Below are 27716 nucleotides of genomic sequence, written 5' to 3'. Positions count from 1 at the left end.
ATGGTGTGTTTGCTTCAAGCTGAGTTAAACACAGATGGATATTTGTGTGCTGTGATTTGGGTCAACGAGTGAGTAAAACTGGAGTGATCTGCTTGTTGTAAGACGGAGATTAAAAAATGAAGAATGAGCGGTTGTCTTTATGCTTAGTTGCTCGCTGCTCAGCTGTCTGGGCCCACCGTGCCTCTGGTATCTAACCGTGACTCGCTGAGTTGTGTCTTTGTCAGCACAGCGTACAATGTGCAGTCGGTCTGAGGCAGCACGCACACACAGAAGGCAGCGGCTTTATTTTGCTTGGGCTCATTATAAATTCAGCTAGTCCTTCCAAATCAGTTGTTCAAACTCTTATTCTCATTCCTAATCCACATCGAGCCAGCCAGATGCAGATCCTGCATCGCTGATAAGGACACAACTGGTATCTGCTAAAAATTCCAGTGCTGACTGGTTGCCAGGCGTGGTCAGTCACACGCCTAACCCAGGCTGGCCTCTCAAGCCGTCTCCTGGTGTGTTGCTATGGTGACAGACATTGAGTCACATACCCCCCCCCCCTTTTCACACACACACATACGCACGCACGCACACACACACACTCTTCCTTAGGGCAGCGTGAATGTGATTGGTCATTCACGCTCTTTATTACGAAAGTTTATCCAAACTGACATTGTTTGACTAATGCCTTCAGATTGTCGACAAGTCAGCAGAGCAGGAAATGTTCTGCCAGTCAAATTCATTCTCCCCAAAACATCACCATCGCTCGGATCCTTCTGGGTTTTGTTTAGAATTTCAGTTTGGTTCCCACACTTCTCCGTAAGGACAAACCTAAAGGAAGTTTAAACACGGTCTCGCACAGCTTCTCTGAAACATTAATGAACAAGCAGGAGGTTACAAGTTTGTTTGCTGTTATATTAGTTCAGACCGAACATAATTCCAGGAAGCCTTTCAGTAGCATTTCATTGCAAGTCCCCCCCCCTCACCCCCCACAAAAAAAAAAAAAAAAAAAAAGAGCTTCTCTGGTGTCAAAAAGTACAGCGAAATAGCAGAGGCCTGGAGAGACTGAGTAAAGTAGACCAATTTAAGGTGGCTGGATTCACAGACAAATTACTTCTCCCACTTTAGGCACTTATCCTTTACTGCTCTTACCTATCTGAGCTTCTTTATGATCTTAACGTCACACATCTTGGCTCAGTAAAACTCGGGGCTTTCATTTTGTGAAGAATGAATTCATATTCATTACTCTGACTCCCAGATGACTTGCTGAGATGTGGGAGTCCAGATGTTTATGAATATGAAATTTGAATAGATCACATTTTTCCTGGCAGGGACAATTATTGTGGGTTATTTCAGTTTCCTGGTTCTCTTTCCGAGTTGTCAATTGTTACCAGACAGTGATTGAGACAGTGAGAACAGCATGTTATTAGTTTTTTTTTTCTGCTGTTTTTGAAAGTGTTTTTGCGTAACAGAATGAGAAGCTGGAGTGTGACTTTGGAACAGAGCAGCGATATGAGGCCACATGGCTGAACAGCACGACTGTCAAGTGTAGTGGAGTGACGGTAAGTACAGACGATGACCTACCAGAAACGACTAGTGAGCGAGTTTGCCAAGTCTGAATAAACATGCTTTAAGCTCCGGCGCATCTACTGTGCATTTACTGGTTCAGTGGGTTCATTATTGTTAGGTTTAACGCTTATTTGTAACTTGTTTTTGATGTAATTATTTTAAACCCTTGTTTAAGAGTTGGCTAGAAACCCATGATTATCTAGAGCATCACTAAGTGGAAGCAAAATTACATACAATAAAGACATGAGAACATTGAGGATGTACCTGTTTTTGCTGATGCCGTCTTCCGCCCTGTCTATTTAGCTTTCCACTAATCAGAGGAGTCAGATTTACCACCTTAACCTGAGGAGGCGAGGACCCTTTATCAGACACCGAGAGGATGTATTCATTGACAGCCCCCAGCCTATGAAAGGTAAGATATAAAAACCCATAATTATGTAGACATGCAGAAAAAAAAATAAAAAGAAAGGAGTAGATGAAAACACTGCTCCATTACATTTGTTTGCTCACCTCTCATGTATTTGCAGTGTAATTACATCGCCGCCACAACAAGAAAAAAGATGTGACATAGCTGCCACTGTTGCTCCCAGAATGCATTTCACCCATGCCCAGATGTGTTCTCATGAGATTGATGGGTTTTATTAAATCTGTAGAAAAATAAAGATTCCCTTACAGGGACAAACAGTGTGCGACTACCTTTCACTTGCAGTAATAGCAGTTTGTGTATTACAACACATAATTTGCCTACAACCAGTAATTTACCATGATGTTATATCCTGCTACCGTCTAATTACACATAATGATTGGAGAACATAGCGAGCTGCAATTTTAAGGTGTTATCAATGCCTCTCTCAAGCAATGTCCGCATGTATTGTAGCAAATATAGTTTGAGCTCCATGACAACAGTGAGATGATGAAAACTGACGTGTGTTGTTGAACTTGGCAGTGTTGTCTATAGTGCAGCTACAAGCCAGTTTTTGCCTATCCCAGTCCCAGATGTGCTGTTTGCAATCCATGTGTCTACCATGTGAACAACAGCCCTGGGCCACTGCCAGACACTCCGTGCTGTTAACAGGCAAGACGGTCGCTTTCTGAACATGCAGTGTCATCAAATTTTAAAATGGCACACACTTTATCACACACATACAGGCGTGCACGCACTGCAATATGCACACAGTCAGCTGCACAGATGCACATGCGGTGATACAAATGGGAGTTCTCACTGGGAGGCACACTGGAACATGAACGTAATCATCTGTTTTCCCTGGCTTTGTTCTCCTCCACTCCTCAAACTCTTTCTCCGTTTTTTACTGGTTTATTTTTATAGCTGTGAATATATCATCCTCTAACTCCTTATGCTATTTATTTAGGGCACACAGCCCTTAGCTTCATAAAAGCTCTAAAAGAAAATACCTTGAAGAGTGTACATTAAGTTGACCAGTCAAGGCAAACAGAGTTCAGTAATGTTTTCTCACAGTAGTAATTGCCTCTATGTCTCTCCCTTATCTGTCATATTCATCTAGTGGAAGTGTACAACTGTGGTGTGGGTAGCTCGGACTGTTCCCAGTGCTGGGGTCGGGAGGATCAGGGACACCTCTGTGGCTGGTGTGACAGCATCTGCAAGCCAAGGGATGAATGTCAGCCAATCAGGGATCAGTGTCCTAATCCTGAGATCCATGAGGTAAGATCGGGGGTTAAACGTGCATGACTTTGGGCCACAAATGCTTGCATTCATCCTCCTGCACCTCTCACACCTATGGTATTTAGGCCATGTAATGGTAAATCATGAGGTCACTCACATGGTGTGGAAACCCAGATTGTCTGTCAGTCCATGATCAGCTGCTAAGGTATTGTTTGAGCCTTATTAAAGCAGCTCATTCAGTGATAACACTAACAGTCATATAGCCACAGACCCCAGGAGACCCAAATGAGTCGACCTGCAATGACTCAGGAGGCCATGGGAACACCTTCTGCACCGTGTAACAGCTGTACATAAGCAAACCATGTGGACTGGGGCATGAAAGCTATGTCTGTAGGACCCTTTATGTATAAAACCACAAAGGCTAAAAGGAAAACAGATCAGAACCATGAGGGACTTGAGATTTTGCAACCACAACAAGAGAAAAACCGCACTGCTAAAAGGAATTAAGGAGTATTTATCTTACACGGGATCTGACTGCAGTCACGTCATCATGATTACTGCCAGGGTTTGCGGAGCTCATTTGCATGATTGTATTCATTTGTTTTTCCAACTGTAATGGGAGCCTGTTTAGAGTCATCTTCCAAGCCTTTTCTGCCGCTACCAAGCGTTATATCAGCACAGCTTTGGTAGGCGGTCATGGGAAGCATGGCTCACATGAGACTCAGTCGGCCTGAACTTCCTGTAGATAAAACCTGGTCGGCAAGCAGAACAAAGCAGGCGCGCAGACACACACTCTCTCACATACACACACGTAAGCCCACAATCTGTCACACAAATAGGCCATATTGAAGCATTCACGATTATCCTTCATTCTTTGTAGCTGTCAGCATACTGTGACTAACAGGATGCTCTGTGAGAGTCTAACTTATGTGGACTTCTTACATGACTGAAGTTAGCTGGGCTGAGATTCAGTATGTGTGGGTAGACTATTGTTGCAATACTCCCTGTCTCTCTCTCGCTCTCTCTCTCTCACACACACACACGCACACTCCTACTGGCTCTCTCAGGAGAGCAGGCTGCAGAGAGGATACTGGGGCTGTGGTTCGGTGGGGTGAGTGATGCAATGCTTTGGCAGCCGTGTTTTCCCAGAGAATCCACAGGGGTTAGAGCCCAAGTCCTCCAGCTTATAGAAAAAAAGCTCCACTCTCCCCAAACATTCAAACACACTCAGACTGCAACAGCTCTTTGTTATATAGTCCTTGCGACAGTGCTGCTAAGATAATGAAACATGTTTTTCATCGCTCTGGCTTTGTCACGTACAATCTCTGTCATAAGGTACTCACACCAAAATATCAATAATACAGAGGAGGATTTCATTATTCCCTAAACTTTGCCACTTAGCACCTAATTGAGAAAAATGCTCTGTTCAATTCATTGATGTAAGACAATGGAGACATTTATTATTATCTCCAGGGGCTCTTTATTTTCATGTAATACCTAGACTAGTTCAAGGAATTTAAAAAAAAATCCATTGATTAGAGGTACTTTGGCAACCAAAACAGGAACTGCAAAACAGTTCAGTCACAACATGAAAAGAAAAGAAACAGAAGGACTTGGGTGAGACCTAAATGGTTTGGGAGAGAGGATGGAGAGCTAGTTGGACAAAGACAGGGTGGAGAAGGGTACAGTATAGTGAGAAGCTTTTTCCTGTTTTTGTCCTCACGTCCTCCTTGATTAGTCTGATGCAGAGGAAGTCGAGTGAGGAGAGGAAGATGAAAGCTCTGACCTCAAAACAATCCCCCCACCTCCACCCCCCAAAAATGAAAAGGAAAACATGTGGATTTCATTAGGTAGCTGGTTTGTTTGGTGCAGGTTTATATACATGCATGTACATTTGGAGCATGTTTCATTTGAATACGAGAACGTGGAGTAATTTTGTTTAAAAGCTCCAGCCTTCCTTCTGGAGCTTTTTGCTGAGGCACATTCACACCCTGTGATCTCCCAGGAGGCCTGGCAGAGTTTGCGCTGTAAATCAGGACTCACAGACTTGTAAGAGGTGTAAATGAACAGCATGCAAGCTGATGTTGCTGTCAGGTCTCAATGGCACCGCGGGGACGCACTACGCGCTATACGACGCATAGTGATAATAAATAACTGCATATTGCCGGCTGCTTTTCTGTGTTTGTCTGACATACTACAGTGTGTGTGTGTGCACAACTGCACGGACAAGCATTTATATGCTGTTTGTGGATTACATGTGTGTGAAAGAATGTGATGTTTTTGTTAGAGGAAGTATATATACTCGGTGTAAGTAGACACGGGGTGGCCACACTTAATGTCCGAAACCTTAATATAACCGCAAAAACATTTGCACCATTTCCTGCAGTGTAAATCTCACAGAAATACGGTAAGTAATGGGTTGGATTCCAACAGTTTGTTTTCACACCATAATAAAAGTACTACATTCACTCTTTTCTCAACCGCCTCCCGTTTTAGCTAGGAAATATATGGTTTATTTATCTGCGCTGTCAGTCTTGTGGGTTTCGAATTATTTGAATGCAGGGCTGAGCCTTGTCCTCTCACCTAGACCAAACAGAAGTGCTGTTTTCATTTTTCAGCTCAGTTTCTGATAGAGCCGGAGCCAGGCTAATAACACAGAGGGGTCGCCGTGACCTCGGCTCAGCCAGAGGGACATCCAGAAAAGCATGCGCACTGCTGGGATAGCTATGCTACAGTGGCAAGATGATGCTAGATTGCTTCTGTCTGGGCGTTGGAGATGTTATCTGAGAAAGTTGAATTTTTCATGGCGACTGGAGAGGTGACGGTCCTCTTCTTTTCTTTCCTTGGCTCCAGAATGGAAAGTTAAGAGACCAAAAGCGAGGGCTGAAATGATGCGTGAGAGTATGCCTCTGAACAACAGCAGAAATGGGACTAAGGAATTTGACAGAGCAGACACAGGAAAACAGATGAAAGGGAATAGTGCTGTGCATTAATTCCCCTGTTGAGGCTTTGCTCTCTCACCACCACCATCAGCATTCACTTTCCTCTCGACAATCAGTCCCCTAAATTGCCTCCCCACTCATCCACCTTTCTGCTGTGCTCTACACCTCGGCTCTTCAGTCCTCACTTTCTCACTCTCTCTGTCTCTTGTGGGATGTGAAGGGGGCTCTTAGTCTGCTCTTTATTTGCATGTGCTGTAGAGGATTAGAGGCTGAAGAGTCTCAGACTACCGCAGTTAAGAGTCTGCTTTGTGTGTGTGTATACCTAAAGTGTGTGTCTATTCAATTAGATCTCAGTCTTCAGCAGAAGAACACTTACACGGGCCCTTATCTCTGTGTGTGTGCCACACTCCATGTCAGCATCAGAGACGGCACCTCTATTCTCCTAATTCTTTGTCATATTCATTATCGCCCATCGTTAGTGGAGTGTTTTTAGGGCGGTAATCTACTTATGAGCTCTAATTTATTGTCCAATTTCACTGCCTTTTTCCCCCCTCTCATATTTTCTTTTTTCACTTTGTCTCTGACAGATTTCCCCTCTGAGTGGTCCAGTGGAAGGAGGCACCCTGCTGACAGTTCAGGGCAGGAACCTGGGCAGGAGGGCTAAAGCAGTGAGAGTCTCTATAGGAGATGTGAACTGTACTCTGCTGCCTCAGTTCTACACTGTCTCCACAGAGTAAGTTTTACAACATATAACTGAATTGTGATTCACACGTTTGCAGCGTACGTCAGCCTCTCCCTGCAAATTTGCTTAATCATATCAGTTTGTCTCGTTTATATCTTTTATATATTTAACTACATTTCCCATTATCTGCTGTGTTGAAATAACAAAACTGAACTCATTGCCCTGTACACCAACTATATAATTTTTTTTTAACCCTGATGAAATATGCACCATTGTTGGTGTCAGGACTTGTGAGATGATAGCTGACAATTATCTGTCGTCATGGTGTTGTCATGGTAACCTAATAGGATTTCAGGCAGGTGAGCGTTCAGGTGGATGGCAGGCTGAAATACACACACACGGAGATCAAGTGATGGAAAGATTTCTCATTGTTACTGAAACACTCCTGACATGTACATCTCAGACATGAACACTGTGTGTGCTAAAACACCCTCGAATAAGATCATCCAGTCACACCTGCCTACTTTTATTGGATGGTGGAAGCTACCTCTATTACACTGGAACGTCTACAGCTGGGAAAAGTATGAGAAAGTAGTAAACGGGCCATGCTTTAAAAGATTTTGGTTAAAAAAAAAATTAATTGAAAAAGTTCTAATCCAGGTGGGAAAGAATATTTATGTAAGCATATTTATCTAAACAGACGCCATTTTCACACATCGACTGCAACATCAAACTTTTTTAAACATCACCTGTTATAGGTACACATGAGAATGCAAATGTATGATTAGAAATTAAGTCTTTAACACATCTATAGTCTTTATGTTGGCCTGCAATGGACTGGGCTGGTGCTTTTTATATTTAAAGTTCGCATTTTCTTTCTGTGCCTGCATGGGTTCTCTTCAGGTATTCTGATTTTGTCCACCACTCCAGAGACAAGCATGTGTTTGCATGCATGTCTTTGCTCCCCCACAGCCTAAAGTCTCTTAAGCAAGTTCCCTGATATTTTTTCAGTAGTTTTCAGGAATAGTTCCTTAAAGACATTCAGAGCTCTTCTTTAGATTACTTTTGTAAGTAACACCACTGCCTGACATACAGGCCCAAACCACGACAGAGCCTCTCTACTGACTTCCTCCATACATATTTTTGATAATTTCAACCAAATTTCAAACTTGGAATCAGTCTTATAGACTTCATGAGATTTGTCGCACTGATTTTCAGTCTAGTATTTCTGTAATTTGTCATAGCTCTGGAGAGGCTTCAGTGAACAGTAGCTTAATCAACTGAAGGTCCAGATGCATCTCTCGGGTCCTGTTTTTTTCCTATTTCTTGAGAACATGACTTTCAGATGCTGCTCATCTGCTGTAGATCATTTTGCAGGCCTGATACTTCTTCTGTTGTTCTCTACTTGTTCAGTTTCTTCAGATTTTTTAAGGACACACTACACATCACTCTCAGATACTTCCAGATATTTTCTGTCTAACATCGCTTTAGAAATCAGCTTGTTCTTGAAAATGTATTATTTTTTTGCCTGTCAAATTGTGTTACCTTCAATATTTTTGTAAGCCCAAATTTTAAAAAATTGACAAAAAATCATTTTTACAACCAACTTGTTGTAACAGAGTGTCTGAAGACACAATTTAAAATAGGCTCTTTGCTTTTTTATGCTCGAATGTCTCATAGGTCAGTGTTAAAATGAATAAAAAGCAACTAATGGGTAAAGAGAAGACTTTGAAAAAAATTCACAAAGCTTGCTAAAAACATTACATTATAGTTTGGTTCCTTGGAAGCAAAATGTAAAGAAATAAGGGCAGACTTACATTTTTGCACAATAGGAAAAAAAAGAAAGAAATGTAGGTAATCTCAGGGTGACGAGTTAGAAACAGTTAGCCCAGCAGATCTCTAGGTGTTGATAAAGGCTCGAAGCCAATTTAGCCACAAGTAGAAATATAAAGTACACCTGAGTCTCAAATTCTCAGAAAAAAGAATGCACTAAAAATGGTTTTATCTTTTCTTCTGCAAAATGTTTTAAATTTCTAGATACCCACAGATTAGCCAGAGCATATGAAAGTGATAGAGATGGATTCATTATATACATGCCAAATGTATAAAGGAAAGCAAAGTAAAAGTTTTTGATCCCAGGCCAGATAACCCTAGTTCAAACATCTAGGAGGTCGGGTGGAAAATGGTCTATTATTTGGTGTGCTACAAAGAAAAGAAATTCAATTAGACCATCAAAGGCAGCAGAGGAAATCCATACTTTTTAATTTGTGCTTGACCAAGTTTTATTTAAAGACAATCCAAGACGGGGGCAGTTTATATAGTTCCTCTTGTTAATCACCATCACAGATGACTGTGACAGTGATTAGATCTGCTTCATATAGGTCCACCGATCATGAAATTAAAATACCAACTGTCCACGTGTGGCTCAGTTTTCATGTATTCATGAGGCTAATTTTCACAAATATTATTATGCAGCACACTTCTCATTTTAAATGGCTCCATCACCACCCCTCCAAAGCTCAGGAACCGTCACATTGTCACCATGGAGACAGAAGGAGCCCGACTCCGACTCGAGCAGAACTCAGTGAAAAGTCAGTAACTCGACAATTACATCCGAACTTTCATTCCGTATCTGTAATGTTCCTTGAATGGAACTGTTTATCTGGTCTTGCTCCACTGAAGCCAATCATTGTATTAAGACCAGTTCTAGGGTGACCTGCGGGTCTTACCTGTCACTCCAACTGCCTGACACATTCCCCCCAAACCACACATGTAGAAAACAACGAATCACGTTTCACTCCGGGATGAGCTCATCCCATGTTGTCATTCCTTATTGGCTCCAAAGGCTGGTTGTTGTGACAGCACATCATCATTGCTGGAAGTGGCACTGACAAATCATAACACATCAGTGTGTCTGACAGTGTCAGCACATTTGACTTGCACAGACGCGCGCATGCATGGGAAACTCGACATTTTTCTACTTCTTCCTTGTGGGGCACTCCGGTGATTGATTAGTGATCCTGTCTCATCACCTTCACAACTTAATTTTGAGGCACAATGTAAAGCTATTCACACCACACCCCTGAAGCAGGAAGGTCTGCTTCAAATGCCCTCATTCATAAGACCTTGCCAGCCGTCAGTATCGCTCTCTTCATATACCCAGTCTACTCATAAGCATACACACACCTGTGCATGTGACCTCATTTACCAGGACTGTTGAGACAGGTGTCTGCCCGTGTGCTGAAAGGTGAAAGTTCACATCTGTGTGCCAAAAGGAAAATGTGCAGCACTGGAGAGGCGATGCTCTTCTCACCCGGTGTCAACATGTTAATTAATGGCACAGTCAGTCTAAGCACACCTCATTTATTGAAGTGCTTCACTTGATGTTTGGCTCAGGTCCTCCATGCTGCCCTCCCTTTTCATCATTTTCATACGAACCTCGAGTGGCCTTCGGTGTGTCCATTTAGCTCGGCCCCAGAAAACACTTGTATCCAGACACATACGGACTGGATTGTTGATGATTTTGCAGCCACTCAAGAGAAATGATTAGAGACATCTCAGTGCTAGAACAAATGTTGCCCTCCCGACTGTAATATCTCCACAGTGGGGCAATGCAGGAATGTGGAGCAGGGGTCAGCCCAGGCCCTGTGCGCTCCTGCAGGGAGTCTGCCTGTCCTTTGAGTAGGATCACACCACATCAACATCACATCCAGCATACACCCTCATGCACACACCACATTATCTGCATATCTTGCAAAAGTCTACTTCTATGTTTTTTTATCTGATTGCACATCGTTGGAACATTGGACACGTTGGTACATATCTAAAAATTAAACATGGAAGTGTTGCAACATGCATTGTGTATGCGGGAGGGTGCATAGTTTTCTTCTGCACTGTTTCATTTGGCACTGTGGGATATATAGCAAGTACTGTCACTGCTGCCACACTAGCTCTGAGAAGTTAATTGTCTCGTAACTGGCAAGAGTCTAATTTAGCAGAAGATTAAAAATAATTCATCTGAGTTAATTGGTGGAAATTTAATTATGCCATGAGAAGTTATTGTTATATACTTCGAGTGGAGCTGCATTGATTAGTCAATCAACAGGAAATTATTCCAAATTATTCAACATCTGTTTTGATAATTCTGTTAATTGTTTAAGTAAATTTTTGTAAGCAAAAATGGCAGCAGTTTCCTGGCTCCAGCTTCTCCAATGTGAAGATTTTGTTGGGCTTTTTTGTTTCTTTTTTTTTACAGTGTTTTTTATCAGTGTAAAGTCAGTATATTACAGAGTGTGTTCAATGAGAGGATCCAAGCAATGGACAGTGTACAAGACAGGTGAAGAAGAGAGTTCAGGCAGGGTGGAGTGGGTGGTGACGAGTGTCAGGGGTGATTTGTAAAAGAAGGATAGCAGCCTGAGTAAATGGGAAGGTTTCCAAGAAGGCAGTGAGACCCACTATGATGTGTGGTTTTAAGATGGTAGTAATAACAAAAGAACAGGAGGAGGAGCTGAAGGTGGCAGAGTTTAAAAGGTTAAGAAAGGTTAAGATTTTCATTGGGAGTGACCAGGATATACAGGATTAGAAATGAGAGCAGGATGGCTCAAACTGAGTGGTTCAGAGACAAAGTTAGAGAGGCCACCATGCTGTCTAACCCTTGAAAAGGCAACTTAACCTGATGTTATAGACATTATAAGGGGTATTTTCCACTTAGGATTAAAGATAGTTTTAGAATATGTGAGAGTCACTAAAAAATAATGGGAATGATGAGGGACAGCTTAGATGGAGCAGGTTTGAAGGCAATGTTGAGATGTTTTTGACATTGACGTTCGGATTGTGGAAGCATTGTGGATATGTTGGACAAAGGCTGTTCTAGATAGAATTGCCAGGCAGCGGGAAAAGAGGAAGACCACAGAGACACCAACTCCCACATGCAGGGGTTTGGTGTGACTGGATGACATGGATAGAGTGACATGGAGGCACATGATACACTGTGGTGACCCCTAAAGGGGGCAGCCAAAAGAAGAAGATTAATATTTAGTGTATATATTATAGATTTGGACATGCTGGGACATTTTTTTGCTATTTTCTGACATTTTTCAACATGTCGCATCAAATATTTCCATTTTACATTTTGCCTTCATGGGTTTCCATCATACTTTAATGCGTTGGCTTATACAGCCATGAGAAAGTTTTCTAAACCCTTTCCTGAAACTATGAGACACACCTAGTTTCAGTTTAACTGACTTCATCATAGCATCTATCTGCTGAGAAAATCCTTTGTCTTGTACTTCACAGGAAAAAATGACTTTGTGTCTTTGCTGTGCAGAATTATCCTCAACATTATGGTTCAATAGCAAACATCATATAATATGATGTACTGTTTTGATAACAGTTTAGTTCCCAGCCTGAAGCTACCCTGCAAGATGAGACTGATTCAGGCTCCAATTTCTCTTATTTCCCTCAGGCTTGATCCTGTGAATAGTCATGTTTCATTTTGTTTGTCCTTGTTTTTCTTTCCTCTCTAAATTAGAGCATGTGAAGCGATGCATTTTTTCTCAAACAGGTGCACGTCTGCCCTCATGCCACATAACTGACAGGAGTGTAATTTGAGTGTAATGGCATTCTTTACCTGATGCTTCTGTAATTAATGAGCATGAATGTAGACCCTGCTATCAACAGATGGTTGGTACTGCAGGTTATTTTAGTTTCCTTTTAACACCTATTCCGGCTTATGAAAAAAAGGGGAAAAAATTATGTTTTAATTAGGGTTATTATATGCTGCTGAGGGTCTGAGCTTAAATTAGATGAAAACAGAATACATGTCACTTTGGATAAGGCTTGATATTTAGAAAGCCCCGACAGCTTGACCTCAGCCAAGCCTAGACCGACCCAGCCCAGCCGCATCTACTGTGTGTCCTGCCAGGTCCTCCCACACTAAGCACAGCTCCTGCACTTATGTAAATTCCCTGGGTCTCCTCTGTCAATCATATATCGCTGGCTGAGAATTTATAACCACTGTAGCAGCAGGCACCTGACTAAATAAACCGACAGGGTGTCAAGCTGGAAGGAGATCATGTGAGGCGATAAAGGTTGTGTTCCCCCCTTGGTGCATTTATCCCAGTGAGGTCCCAGAACAGTAGGTCTCTGTGCCTCAGTACACCACCGTGTCATTAACATGAGACGTCTCTGTAGAGCGTGCACTGATGGCACAGGGTATAATCACAGCCAGGAGGTAAGAGTACAAGCAAAGGCAGCTTCTTAATCTCCTCTGTGGTTAGACACATCTGGTCTAAGGAGCTTTGAACTTTACTTCCTCTAATATCTGATATCCCAGGGCTTTATTGGATCCCCTATGTAAATGCAATGGGCATTGATGAATTAGTTCATAACACTATTCCCCAAGATTAATTATGTGTCTTTGTTTAGCAGATCGAGATCTCCTTTTTCATTCTTATATTGGTTTCCCTCACTTGCAATTTGAGTTGAGTGACTCCTTTTTTTTTTTCAAATTAGATTATTGATTTAAAATTGTGAGCATCATTTTTTTTTTTGCTTGTTATTCATATTGTTCTCTTTTATTAACTGATCCTCTGTTGTGGTGTTCTGTCCCCAGGCTGGTGTGTGTCACTGGGAGGGCTGCAGATAACAGGAGCGATATTGTCCAAGTGGATGTGGAGCAGAGTGGGACGGGGAAGTCAAAGGAGACCTTCTCATATTTAGTGAGTATTCTCCAGATATCCACCCTCCTGCTGGTTTTTGCTTTCTGTTCTATCTGCCTCTTCCTCCACATTCTTCATCTATGCTCCTTTTTTTTTGCTCCTTCCCCACTGGGAAAGCCTCCCCATGTGTGTCAGTTAAGTGTTAACAGATGCGTTTTATGATTCAGAGGAATGCTAGTGTGTGGGAATCTTCAAACATCCATGTGAGCTGTAAGCTAAGCACCATTGTCATTCGGCATTGAATGCCAGAAAAAACAAATACGGTGATTGTTGGAATGTCCCCTTGGTCTGAATTCATCACCGGACGAGGCGAGCTGGCCAGCATTGTGTTAATTGACCTCAACCCACACAGTCTCTCAGTCTCTAAGAGTATTCACCCAGTGGAAATACCCATGTAAGCCATTTGTTTCTCTTTGTTTATAGACAAAGACTTTTTTTTTTTCCATTCAGTGCTGGAACGGGCTGTCATTTCTGGAGCTTCTACAAACAGATCTCCTTGTGAGTCATCCCACAGAAAAAATCATCCCAATCTTGAAACCCTTCTTGATACATGAGGATTTTTTTAAAATCTAGAACAACAAACATAGTGAGATCTGTCGTGGGAACTCCTCCTGAGCTTCCTTATCCATCTCAGAAGTGGTCAGTGTCAGGAGGTGTTTTACTGCAGGAGAAGATGTGAGAGAAAGGGGAAGCAGTTCTGGAGACAGGATATGTGCCTCTACCGCATCTCCTTCCTCAAACCTCTTGACGGAAACATCTGCCTCCTTACGCCCCCTCCTAAACAAAAATACACAATAGGTCTGCTCCATCCCTGTGCACTGAGGAAGTGAATCCTGTCAGTGAGGATAAGAGGTTTCCCTGGAGGCGAGGTTCACGGCGGGGATAAAAAGTTTGAAAAGAGCAGGAATGCTGATGCTGGTAGCTGCAGAGCCGGACAGGGATATTCATCTTTGCCCAAGGAGGCTTTTTATTTGTGTGTAGGTGCTTTTGTGCATGTATGATTACGTGTGCATGAAGTTTCTCATGTGTATGCATGAACATTATTGCTTCTTACCCGCAGTACAGTACAGCTGTTCTGCTACTTGGGCCTAAATGCCTGTTGGCTTCAGCAGCACTTTAACATACTGCAGCGTGGGCTGTCTTCACAGTTTTCCTCACTAATTTATTGTTATAGTCAGCAGCTGTCTCAGCCCATCTGTAAAGACGTGATATTTAAACCTCAAAGGATAAGGAAAGATTTTATTTGTTGTCAAGAAAGGCATCATAGAGCACAAACACAGTTTTTACTAAGCCTGTCTTTTCCAGTGACAGAAGCTGTCAGATTTCTACTGATAAACGTGACTTGTTGTTAGTAGTGTCCCGTATCTTTCCTCTGCATGCAGATCCCAAAGCTGCTGTCCATGGAGCCGGAGCGGGGCTTGCGTGCTGGAGGAACCAAAGTGACCATCAATGGGGAACACCTTAACATTGGGTCTGAGGTTAAAGTCAAGGTCAACACCACACAGGAATGCATTATCACTAAGTGAGTGCGACTTTCATCAAGCAGTTTTTGCAACTTTTGTTAAGCTGGTCAAATTTCAAGTGGTTCTAAACTCTCTGTGACTTTGAATACTTACCAATATACTACAAAGGATTTAAATAGCTTTCTTTGCTTTGCCCATATTAATAGCGCCCTTTTCTGTAGCTGATAACAAATGCAGCTACACTGTAATTATTTATTCAGGCTGCACAGCTTTCTGAAGCCTGCATAAAATTCAGCACCTTTACCTGTATCCCTAATGCTTTCCAAAGCAGTTCTTTGACTTCTGTGTAACTCTGCCAACATGACTTCAATTGTAATTGGAAACATTTTGGGGATTAAACAGTTGTAGACATTGCAAGTTCTGAGGTTACAATGGTTTTTTTCTTTTCTTTCTTTTATTAGGAAAACAGCTCAAACAATTGAATGCGTCATGCCTCCTGCCTCACAGGCACACACTGACCCAGTGACAGTGTGTGTAGAGTTTGAGAACAAAACTTGTGAGGGTCCAGAGCTTAGCACCACATACACCTATGAGAGGAACCCCATTATCACCTCCATCCGCCCCAAAATGAGCTTCCGCAGGTACGTATACCACCGCACACATCTCAAGGATTAAAAATCTCCACATGCAATACTTTGGAGTTCTCCTCGCATTCCCAGTCACAGACATAAGTCATTACTGTAATATTGTCCTCGGTGTCTTCTTCCTATTGTTCTCTAAATTGCACAGCTTCAGTGTGACAGGGCAGTGGCATGTCTTTGATGACATGTGAGGCTTTTCAGTGTATTCAAACTGGTGTGCTTTATTATCTTGTCCTGTCTCTGTCTCATGTTGGAGAAGGGTCCCAAAGTATTTGCATGTCAGTATGAATTTGACACATTTTTTTTTGTCGCAGCTGAGATGTGACTCTCTGTTGTGTGTGTGTGTCACAGTGGTGGCAGGAACATCACAGTGACAGGCCAGGGTTTTGATCTGGTACAGAGTGTCACCATGCAGGTGGTGGGAATTGGACATTCAGTGAGTATCCTAATTATTTCCTAATTTATTTTGCTTGGTAAGACGCTTTCAGTCAGATAGTCAGATGTGCGGGATCTTGTGATTCACTAGAAAAAATCAAAAGTATTTTTTCCTGTGATGTAGTCATAAATGTGCAGACACAAATAAATTATTGATTCAAAGTAAGTAACTGTTGTCCTCTCTGGTCCTTCCACAGCAGTGTGAAGTGCTCACCCCCTCCACGATTGCCTGCCGCTCTCCTCCATCCAACCAGTCCCAGCCGACTTCAGTGCAGTTCTTGCTGAATGGAGTCCTTTACACGAATGACAGGCCTTCCTCGTCTGATACCGATGACGAAGAAGAAGAGGAGGAACCTCACATAGGTCACTTTCCCTTGGAATATGTGGAGGATCCTCAGTTCTTCACCGCCAACAAGGAGAAGCTAATTAAACACCATTCAGGGGAGCAGCTGACACTCATCATCAATGTGAGCGACACTGTTCAATCACTTTCATGCTTCACTTTGTGTTGGTCTACAAAAAGATCCCCAGAAATCCCCAGAAGTCTGCCAGTCCCTACAGACATCGCCACACAAATAATTTGCATTTTAACTTTATTTCATCAAAAAGCTGGTCAGACTTAAAGGTACCATCAGAAGACATCAGGCCTTTTATGTTGTTATGTGGCGAGCTTTGAAAAAAACGTAATACATACTCAACTCCTTGAACTAGTGACGCTATTTTCTGGCTTGTTTTGTGGTTTCAAAAGCATAACTGCTGTAAACCTGAATGCCCCCACTGTTATGAGCCGACAGAGCTGACTGTTTCTTTATTCATATTCACATAAACCAGAGGCATATAAAACACTTCAAAGGCTCTGTCCCCTGTAATGTGTTGACTTCTAATGTTGCAGGTCTAAGGGGGAAGGGGGGCTTTGTTTAGTTGGAGGTCCCATGTTCTACGTTCTGGCTGATCTAAGCACCTGTCTGCATGAATTCATCACCCTAGAGGGTTTCTGGCTGTGACACCGTAAAAAATGCACATACTAACAGCACAGACAGGAAAGTTTGAACACGACGCAGCTTCCTCTTTATGTGTCGGTGTGTGCCGGGTTCAGCCCATCTACATGGTCGACTCATTTGTTGTTTCCTGTTTGATTTAGGAAGGTGGATTCCACTTGTGGTGGAGCTGAATGGGGGAGAGAGGCTGAAGAGAAATGTGTTTGTTTAATAGGGAGCTTGTTAGCCAGCCAGCCTATATTAAGAACCTGAGCTGGAATGTGGGTGGGTTTTGTTATCCTTTATTCTGTTTTCGGCCTGTGGAATCCATTGTTTTGGTCTTTTCTATTAGTTTCCGTGTGAAAATCTTGTGCATATTGGGGTTATAAAAATCTATTTCTTAGAATATGCTCAAACATATTGGTGTGATAGCTTGATGCTTTTTGTGTCTGTGTATGATGTGTGTGTGTGTTGTGTTTGTTCGAGGAAGCATTTGTTGACAGAGACCCAGGGGGCTGCAATCTGCAGTGGGGACAGAACAGTGTCCTAAGGGTGTAATCAAAACAAGGAAGCACACTGGGGATAAACACACACATACTTCCTCACTTGTCATTCTTATATTGAAGGGAAATTGCCATTTCATACAAAAAGGCTCATATGTTTGTAGGTCTCTCTGTTTGTAGGTTAGTCCATTATTAGTAACAATAACACTGTACATAGCAAATTAATTACAGAGAAGGCTGTGACACAGTAAAAAGTAAAACCACAAGAAACACAAGGAGTCATGCAATCATACACAAACCTTGGAGTTAGTCTGCAAAGATGAATATTAAAATTCTTCTTTGTTGTTTCACAGTAGAGCTCTCTGTGGCAAGATTACAGTTCGGCTTCCTGATTGGATTTCTACTTTCAAATAAAGTACTTGAAGTAATGCAGCTAGACTTTTTACAGTCGATTTAATCATCTGTGCCTGATCTTTGTGTACTGAAGTTTCTACGTTCCTGACTAGACAAACTATTATTGAACTCTGGTGGAATGACGTTTCTTGCATTACTCATTAAACCTTAATTAACCGATTAGTAAAATATTTCAGATTAAGAATTTCTTTTGCATGAGTGCTCTGGGCCAACATAGGCAGCACGTACCCAGTATGTTTTTGATGAGGGAGGAACCAAAACATAGGGAGAACCTGCAGAAGAGACCCAGCCTGGGTCGAACCTGAAGTAAAAGTGCTAACCACTGAACCACCGTGACCCTTGAACAGACAACTAGATCTTATGTTATACATATTAAAAGGGGTACTTTAGTCTAAGAGTTTCAGATATTTTGACGATATGCGAGAGACTCTACTAAATAACGGGAATAATTAGGGACAGGTCAGATTGAGCAGGAACGTTGAGATGGAGGAGTAATAGTGGGTAAACTGAACAAAGGATGTTGAAAAAAGACCTTAGAGGAGGTTCATGGATGTAGTCTAGGACAACATGCAGGGGATTGCTGTGCCAGAGGAAGATGATCCACTGTGGTGACTTTTAAAGACACCAGCCAAAAGAAGAAGAAGAAGTAATGAAGATTAACATGTAATTAGCATTGTTCAAGTGATCTGAGCCTTAGTTCCTAACACGGGACAAGCTTCAAAATCAAGAAATGACCATATTGGAAGTGAAGGACATCTTTCATTTCTGTCATGCCTGATAAAAATCTTTCAAACTCAGTGCCCACCATCTGCAAAGTGAGTTCCCCTGATCCCTACTTTAAATTTTTAAGCATTTAAAAATCCTGCACTAGATCCTCGGAAGATATTGTGCTGCTTTTTAAATAAGCTGAGTGCTACACCTCCTGAGTCAGTGAAATCACACTTCATGTGTAAAATCAGACGAGTGTCTATTTAAGCAGTGAAATTCCAGGCTTGAATGGAAGCAGCAGAGTTAGACTGATTGAAAAACATTGTCCATGCATCTTATTTCAAAAGGCTTCTGTAAAGGCCCTGAGAATGTTATTCTGGGCTCAGACACGGATGACCGTGATCGGGTTTGTTTGTAGAAACTTTCCTGGCCATGTGAGAGGGGGAGTGGGAATGTTTTGTGCTTCGAGCTGAACTCTAGCCCAAACTGGATGAGTTTCCCGCTGCCTTTCTATGCATGACAGCTGCATGACAGGCCTGCCACGGCTCGGTTTCTGTGCGTGCACACTAGAATGCCTATGTGTCTGCACGTATGTGTGGGGTAAATCTCTTCGTGAATGTTATCTGCGCTTGTTCGAAGTAGGCCCCTCTGCTATCTTACCCCTGACCGGCTGACGGCTGTTTTTATTCATTCCTGGCACAGAAAGTACCAAGCGATCTGGAGCTGATGCCGGAGGAATACTCAGTGATGATTGGCTCCTATCCCTGCAACATCACCTTTCACAATGACCAGCTGTTCCACTGCACTATCAACGGACTATCCAGCTCCAGCGAAAGGGAGCTTCCTGTCTTTGTAAGTATTAAAGCTTGTAAAACACTATAACATGCAAATGTACAATCCAGACTTGTGCTGAAAATATTGCTGCCTGGACCTCGATAATTTTAGAGTTTCAACCAAATATTACACGATATTCAAGCCAAGCATTTAGTCAGAATCTGTACCACCTGTGATGCTCACTGAAACGGATTTTATCTGCAAAAATCTGAATGCGTGCTCTGCAAGTCATTTGTGAGTGTGCTGCTCTACATGCATTATAAATGGGTTGTAGTCGCTCCGCATTCCATCATGAAATAGTAGTCAGTTGGGGGTGGTTAGTCGTCATTCTGTGCCACAGTGCCACAACAAATAGTTGTGTGTTTGCCAATTGTTGTTCATGTCTTTAATCTTTTATCAGTTCATCTATCATCTAATGCACAGACTGCTCACACTGATACCAAAAATCTTCTGAGTCAGCGATGATCTCACTCTTCACTTGTGTCTTTGTTTTTTGTTTCCCGGTTCTTTCATTCTCCATTAAATGCCCTAATCAAGACATGGCTAAGCCCTGAGCAGTCCTGATAAAACCAGACCCTCTTTTTCCTACCCATCTCTCTTCCCCATCTGTAGATATCCGTTCTGGTCTGTTTTGATAGGGCTCTATTAAGGGGGAAAGCATTCATCTATATTTAAATATGAGCCAAACTGCGAGTGGTTTGCTGAAATAGCTCAGAAAACATATGTTAGTCGTTCTCTGCCACAGTTGAGGTAAACTGTAAGAAGCGTTTCCCCACTTTGACACAAAAATAGAAGTAAAACCTCTCCTTCCTTCTCTGTCTCTCTCTCCTTGTGTACCTGTGGCTTGCTCAAGCAAACCTCCACCCCCATCTGTCTCTCAGGATGTCTCAGAATAAACACTGGCAATTAGCAAACACATAAAGTCAGGGCAAGGGTCAGATAAGATGTCATAACACAAATGGGTGGGCTGTCTGCTGCCTGCACACGAGCACTGAGGATGATTTGCAAGCGCATTTGACAGGGGCATAAATACAGAGTGCAAGTACATTTTCCTTTGTGCTGGCACATTTGAATAAATGCATACATGTTGGGGTGACGCATAGCTCATGGCCATTTGTTTTACTTCACTTACTTTTGGTGGAAGATCTATTTTTGCACGCCTGTGTTGTGCTTGGCTCTGAAGTGCTGCAGAAGTGGATGTGGGGAAGCAGTGTTTTTGTACCCCAAGCGAAACAGGAACATGGAACAATGGCATTTTCCCCTCCATTACACCAGGCCTGGCTGTTGCAACCTCTGGAAGAAGGCCTCCTCTGGCTGGTCTGAGTAAATAAATGTCTGGAACAGAAAGAGCAAGAGGGAATGTGAAAATGAGGGAGCCCGGTTAGCCAGCTTCCCCCCGTTAGAGTAAGACCACTGTAAGAAGGATTTGGTCTGAGGATTGGAGGCTTTTTTATCTCCGTCTCCTTTTATGAAATATGTTCAGATTGGGGAAGGAGCGGGAATGATGTGAGCAGGGACCAGAGAGACCCTGCTGACTAATCAGAAGGCAGAAGTGAAAGTTCTTTTCTTGTCACATCTGGGTTAGACTGAACTGGGTGACTCGTTGCAGCGAGAGACCATTTTTCTACATCTACAGTGTGTAATTTTTTTTTCTGCATATGTGCACCTGTGCCCATGGAGAAAAAAATGATGTGCTTGTGCATGTTTGCAGCAACTTGTGCTCTCATTAAGAACTGCTTCTGTTGCACTCCACTCACTCTGTGTTACAAAGAAAAGTTTTAATGCATCTACTGCTCATTACTGTGTGTTCTGCAACCTTCTGCCTTCAACTTTTTCTTTTTGCCTTTTTGGATATTACCTTGCTGGGTTACAATGTAGTGCAGGAAAAGGGACAACAATTTGACTCCAGCCATTCATTTACTAGCCAACTATCCAGGAAGAGGGGTTTAATTCTCGCCACTCTTCCTTTATCAGTGTAAACCATTTTAAACAATCCCTTTATTTTATCTCATCTGGGCTGCTATAATTATCTTTACACATCATTTGCTGATATTCCCACTACTCTAAGTGCATCTGCTAGGATTTCAACATGCTTGCACAGCTTTAGAGTTGGCTTTTTGCAACAGCTAACCAGCAGCTGACTCAAAAGATCTGACAGCTGGGGCATTTTCATCAAATTTCTGGACTAGTGAGATGGAGATGGGATAATTTAAGCGTTATATTAAATTGCACATCTTGTCAGATAATTATAGAATAGGTAGCTTGTTTTTTGGGGAGTATATTTTTATTTGCAGTAATTAAGAGCTGAGAGTAATTTATTTTGAATTTAATGTTTTAAAATTAGCTTCTAAGAAAACAAAAGTAAATGTAGGACATGAGGCGATATAGTTGACAGTCACGGTGCTAGAAAAATCCATAGAAGGAGAAAGGAAAACTTAAAACAGAACAATAGAGGAGGCAGATTTTTGAAGGAGCTTGACCCAGTTTCATTTGTCATTTCCTTTTTCTTTTTAGGTGCAAGTGGGGAACTTTCGACGCAAAGTTGCCACAGTGCAGCTCGGCGGCAGCGAGATGGCCATCGTGGTATCCATTGTAGTGTGCTGTGTGCTGCTGCTGCTGTGCACTGTGGGTAAGTTGTGTACACATACTTACCAGAACATGATGGATGTATGCCTGTTATAGCAATGCGTGCTCCAGATGGGAAATAGATAAAAGGAATTCGGGGGTCATAGATTCCCGCGCCTCCCTTCATTCCTCTTCAGTATCCATTGCACAAAGACCACAGTGTTCCTCTTACTGTCTACTCCATCTGTGTGCTTATGTGTGTGTATACACTGTAATCTCTGAGTGTGTCTGTGGGGCAGGTGTATGGGTGAAAATTGGTGTTAGTGTGGATTTTCACACAGTTTCCCGGTATGAATCTGTTCTCAGATATTAAAAAAAACAACAAAAAAACCAACCTCCTTTCTTTTCTTGCCAGACTTTGTGGGTGTGACATAAATGTTGAAATATTAGTGCACACATTTTTTTAGACATTAAAATCGTAAATCATTTTTACGTCTCATGTTCCCACTGCGAAAAACATTGGCACAAAGTGTTTTCCACGGGCTCATAAAAGCTGAAAAACACGAAAATAATTTCATCCATTCGAAAATCTCTTAGTCCCATTTTGACCCTGTTATTATTTCCAGGAAGTTGACAGTGTGTGATAACAGCAGTTGTTTTGTAAATTAGTTGCATTGTGTTTTTCTCACTCTTTTGTGTTTTGTTTTTTTTTTCTCAGCTCTGGTAGTGTACTGTACAAAGAGCCGAAGGGCAGAACGCTACTGGCAGAAAACGCTGCTCCAAATGGAGGAGATGGAGTCCCAGATCAGAGAGGAGATCCGTAAAGGTGTGTTTATAAGAACAACACACACGCGCGCGCACACTCCAGTACAAACTTTGTTATCAAAGTCACTTAGACCAGCGATTTGGAAAAAAAAAGTTTGCGTGAGGACAGAAATGTTGACCACACTTGTTTGTGTTTACTTGTTTGTGTATATCTGTGTTTGTGTGCGCGTGCGAGCAAAAAAGTATATTTGTTTTTGAGGTTTTCTAGTCTGAAGTGCGAGAAAGATAGAACAGTTGACAGATCTGTGCCTAGTAAGCGTGACTCATGAAACATAGTCTCTGCCAAATGATCAGTCACAGACAGACACACTGAGTGACCACATCGCCTCTGCTCCCTCTGCCCTATAGGAACGAGACCTTTGTGAGTTTGTGTTTGGTTTTGTGTCTGTGTGTGTGCGTGTGCGTGTCTAGGGCATTAGACCAAAGCAGTGTGAAGGCCACTCGGCATCTGAGCACCCAGATTTATTGTGTGGAGATGGGGGGGACGGATAGAGAAAGAAAAATGGAGGGAGGAAGCGATAGGAGCGGGAGTGAGGGCCGCAAGCTTGAGGAGAAGCAGAAGCGTGGGAGGGAGAGGAGGAGAGGAGAGGTTATTTTGTCAGAGGACACAGATAGATTTGTGGCTGAGTTCAGGGCGAGTGTGAACAAAGCGCTGGATACTTTTGCTGAGAAGATGTGATAAAAGCCGGCGAAGGGGGGAGAGGGTTAAAGAAGATGGGTAATTGACATATTCCAGGTTACACAAATGGGAGTGTCATGATATTTGTCTGAAGAGTGAGGCAGAGGGGAGGTTTGGTATTCAGGCCTGCTGCTTATAATCTGGAGCTGACAGTGTGAACTGATTCAGAGGATGCTTTAGCGAGCAGGAGGATAAATAACCTGGCGGTGTAATGAAATATGTTTTAAATCCCTCTGGTCTAGTATTCTCTTCTTTCTGCACAAACACAGTCTGAAGAAACAGCCATTGTAACCCAAATACGTCTCTCATCCTGCGACAGGATGCACTTTTCTATAAAGAGATCTCCGGCGTGTCATTACATGTGAACATTATCCTCTGCTGGTACATGCTAGCCAATAAAGTGGCTACAACATTGCCATGCCATTGGAGTCAGCGTCTGGACACGCTGATGCTGTTTCTGCATGTAAACCTCGATCTGTACACATGTTTTGGATAAAAGCCTCAGACTGGATTTGGCTGCTCTGATTGTCGTTTGGTAAATATTTGCCTGCGTGTCGTGATGGGCTGCACAGTTTGGCAGGGAGAAAGGATGAGAGGGGAAAAAGATCAGAGGATTAGGATTTGGTATATTTAGTATTTAACCAGAAGATGATAGTAGATGGAGGAAATTAAATGATACAATTCTGTGTTTGATTTAAAATAGCTTCCTCTGAAATCAACCAGTCTTCCAGCAGGATGGGAAAAATTGATGGTTACTGGATTAGCCTGCAAACAGATTTCTTGCTTACTTTACTTAGCAACAAATGAAGCTCGAGGAGCCAGAAACAGGAAGAAACTGCGGTGTACAAACAGAACCCATGATTCAATCTCATTTGTTTTGTTTTGGGGGGATTTTTTTCTTTTTTGTGCCTTCAGGCTTTGCAGAACTCCAGACCGACATGACAGACCTGACCAAAGAACTGAATCGCAGCCAGGGCATCCCCTTTTTGGAGTACAAACAGTTTGTCACACGCACCTTCTTCCCCAAGGTGAGAAACCCTATTTATTCCCTGTTATCTGATTTCGACTGGCACATTGACAATACCATTTTTCTCACTGGGGTTTTAATATTTCTGCCCTACATGTCCCATTTCCCATTTGTCACTGCTTGTAATATGCAGGGTAAAAATTCACCTTGGAACTTTTAAACATACAGCAGAAATCCAGTGAGGTGTAGCTCAATCTGGCACCCTGCAGGACAGTTAATATGTTCTCTATAGGTAAGCATTTTTCTGATGTGTGATCCACCCCGAAGGTACATTGTGGGCCTATCTGTGGGTGGGTGTTTTTCTACCAGTGCAGACGGGCACAGCTCAGCAGGCTTTGTCTTCCAACCACAGGCATGGACTTTCAAGGAGACAGAACAATGGCGGGCACTGTGACATGGAAACTTTCTCCCCCGATCTCTCAAAAGACACATCGTTTTCTTTTTTTCTCAACTCACACACCCACGCTGTTTTGCAAGTACAAACGATCTTGCGCAATGACAGCCATGTCGGTTTCAGTGGACAGTGGACGCTGTTTTTTTTTTTAAATTTTGTTTTGGGGGGTTTTCGGGAAGGAAAAGAGAGGAGGAGAGTGTTGAAAAGCTACATGGAGGGAAACATAAATTCCAGTGTTGCTACTGCAGTATCGTTTCTCCCACAGACTGTATAAAAAGGCTGGCCGTAGCCTCCAGGTCTGAAAGTGAAGCCGATGCAAAGTCTCATAAAGCTGTGTTTTTTGTATATACCAGCAGATGTATGGTTGCAAAAAGAGGCCAGATTGTGCAGAAGGTTTTTTTAATGACCTACTTCTCCCTTGATTTATAATCTCTGTAAACAGTCGCTAGTTTCAAGGCAACTCAGCATAATGTTGATTCCATAAATTATGGTGACATTTCGAGAAAAAAAACTGATGATTTGGCACAGCGTGCTTTAATGCATGACAGCCTCTGCAAGTTACTACCATACGGGTGTGCATCCTCAGTCAGACTCACCCCTTTGCGTCACATCCGGCTTTGAATAAACGAGATGGCCACAACCAAAATCTGAAGCTCAGTGCTGTCGCTGTGGAGGTCAGCAAACCAGTCTGTGACATTAGCTTGATTAGGCCCATGTATCATGGTCTGCGTTCTGCCATATTTGTCCGCTAAGACAGTAAATGAGCCTTTGTGCTCTTGTTTTTCCATGAGAGCTTCTGGTTGTCTGAGATTACACACGCGCACACACACGAAACAGTGTTAGACACAGACTTAGACACAGTTAGAGTGCCAGCCAGACGTGGCTGTCCTGAAATGACAGACTGTGTTGAAAGGCTGCCTCTTAGCTCTCGGCCACTTTGTCTCCAAAGCCATTAAGGATCATGACGTTTTGTGTCACGGTGTCATGTTTCCTTTTCATGGTCATTCGGGACCTTTTCAAGAATTTCTGTCCTTTGCCTCCAGATTTCAAAACTTACTGCCAGCGCATAAAAGCCAGTTCTTTTTGTTTCCCCTGTTTATCTTCCGGTGTTTATGACTACAGCAGACTTTGTATGACAGTTTTCTGTGTGTGATTGTGTGTTTCAGATGTGCTCAGATTACGAGAAAAGTCTGGTCCAACCTGTCTACGAGAATGATGCACTGGGGCCTCGAGCTTTACCAGAGACCCACCCGCTGCTGCAGGATTGGCAGGTGAGGGGTTAAGCCATTAGGTTGTTAGGTTAGGCTTTCTCCTGCTAAAGTGCTTTTTCACTTTGTTGTTGTTCAACTGGGTCACGCTGAAGCTTATTAAGGTTTCGTGGTAAGGTTGTTGTCGGTGAGCTATAAAGAAGAGCATATTGTGATTTCTTTGCCTTCCTTCCTGTGGTTGCTAAGTTTGTGTCTGGATTATGTCAGTGTACTGTCTGTGTGAACCCACATATGTATGCATGTCATTCAGGTGTTTCAAAGGACACAAATGATAGCTTGTTAATGAACGCGCTGCCCACTAAGTTGATAGCAGGCTGTAGACACACTTCCTACAGGCACTTGGACAAATTCACAGTATGCTTTTTAATGAAATAGATCTCTAGTGGGTGGTGTGTGTGTGTGTGTGTGTGTGTGTGTGTGTGTAAGGATGGACCAGAGCAAGAGTTATAAAGAGAGTAAAAGAGGGGGGCGTGCATTTTCACACACATTTGTGTGAATGTGTGCTGAAAGTGAAAGCACATGCATGCGCACATTACAACGAGAGAAAGTAAAGACTGCAGCGCTAGTTTTGGGTCGGCAGCCAGGGGAGCTTGTCTAACAGTGATGAAGTGCCTTGGATCCACATTGTCTTCCCAGGAAGTGTTTTCCAGGTCACAGCAAATAAATCTCATAGGCGGGCATTTATCTTAATGGACACCCCTGTTCTCCTTCTGTCAGGCTGCAAACCACACCATATGGCTGCAGTCCAGAGGGAAGACTTCATCACACGGCTGCTTTAGACGCACTCATAGATAGGCCATACTCATTAAGTCGACTCGGCGCATTTAGAGACTATCACACGCAGTAAGAGACTGGAGCAGGACGTGCAGATAGTGTAGAGGAAACCAGAGTGGGAGGTGCCTGAAGGTACACGGGGTAGAGATGTGATAGAAAGATGAAGTGTTCGGTAGATGGGTCACTCAAGATGAGAGGAGGTGAAGTAGATTAGGGGGGACGCAGCAGGTGTGTAATCCAGTTAAGGTGAAGTCATGTAGAGACATAACTGTTTAATCTCCCCTCTGTCATCAGGCCACCAACACAACAAGGCCTAACATAGAAGAGGGCATCACTCTGTTCTCCACTCTCCTCAACAACAAACACTTCCTGATCACGTTCGTCCATGCCCTGGAGCAGCAGAAAGACTTTGCTGTGCGGGACAGGTAACTGCTTCTCTTTCTGCTACATTCATTTGTAATACAGACAGAAAAACTGCTGTCGAGTAGACGGGTAGGAAACATTTTTTTCTCAGAGAGCCATACTGAATAAGATAAAGCGAAAGACCACACCGTGAACAACTGAAGTGAAGAATGGTGAACAAGGCTGATTAATAAACAGGTTCCATGTATGAGTGCGCTGCACAGACACAGATACAACTTAATAAGTGGAAAGTAGCATAAAAATTAAA

General features: G+C 42.7%; 1 protein-coding gene across 1 annotated transcript in view; it reads left to right on the top strand.

The window, feature by feature from the left end:
- Positions 1–27716, top strand: part of plxnd1 (plexin D1) — a 72336-nt gene that overhangs the window by 31402 nt on the left and 13218 nt on the right. Inside the window, exons 10-24 of the mRNA XM_031753575.2 lie at positions 1458–1547; positions 1858–1966; positions 3078–3235; positions 6726–6871; positions 13434–13539; positions 14922–15061; positions 15464–15643; positions 15995–16079; positions 16276–16545; positions 19383–19532; positions 22029–22143; positions 22798–22905; positions 24499–24611; positions 26171–26275; positions 27341–27471. Of these exons, the coding sequence (XP_031609435.2) occupies positions 1458–1547; positions 1858–1966; positions 3078–3235; positions 6726–6871; positions 13434–13539; positions 14922–15061; positions 15464–15643; positions 15995–16079; positions 16276–16545; positions 19383–19532; positions 22029–22143; positions 22798–22905; positions 24499–24611; positions 26171–26275; positions 27341–27471 (2006 nt within the window). The remainder of the gene's footprint in view (positions 1–1457; positions 1548–1857; positions 1967–3077; positions 3236–6725; positions 6872–13433; positions 13540–14921; positions 15062–15463; positions 15644–15994; positions 16080–16275; positions 16546–19382; positions 19533–22028; positions 22144–22797; positions 22906–24498; positions 24612–26170; positions 26276–27340; positions 27472–27716) is intronic.

Source organism: Oreochromis aureus, linkage group 20 (assembly GCF_013358895.1).
Source record: "Oreochromis aureus strain Israel breed Guangdong linkage group 20, ZZ_aureus, whole genome shotgun sequence".
Taxonomy (NCBI): Eukaryota; Metazoa; Chordata; class Actinopteri; order Cichliformes; family Cichlidae; genus Oreochromis; species Oreochromis aureus.
Note: the sequence above shows the minus strand (reverse complement) of the source record. Positions and strands in the feature narration are given on the sequence as shown.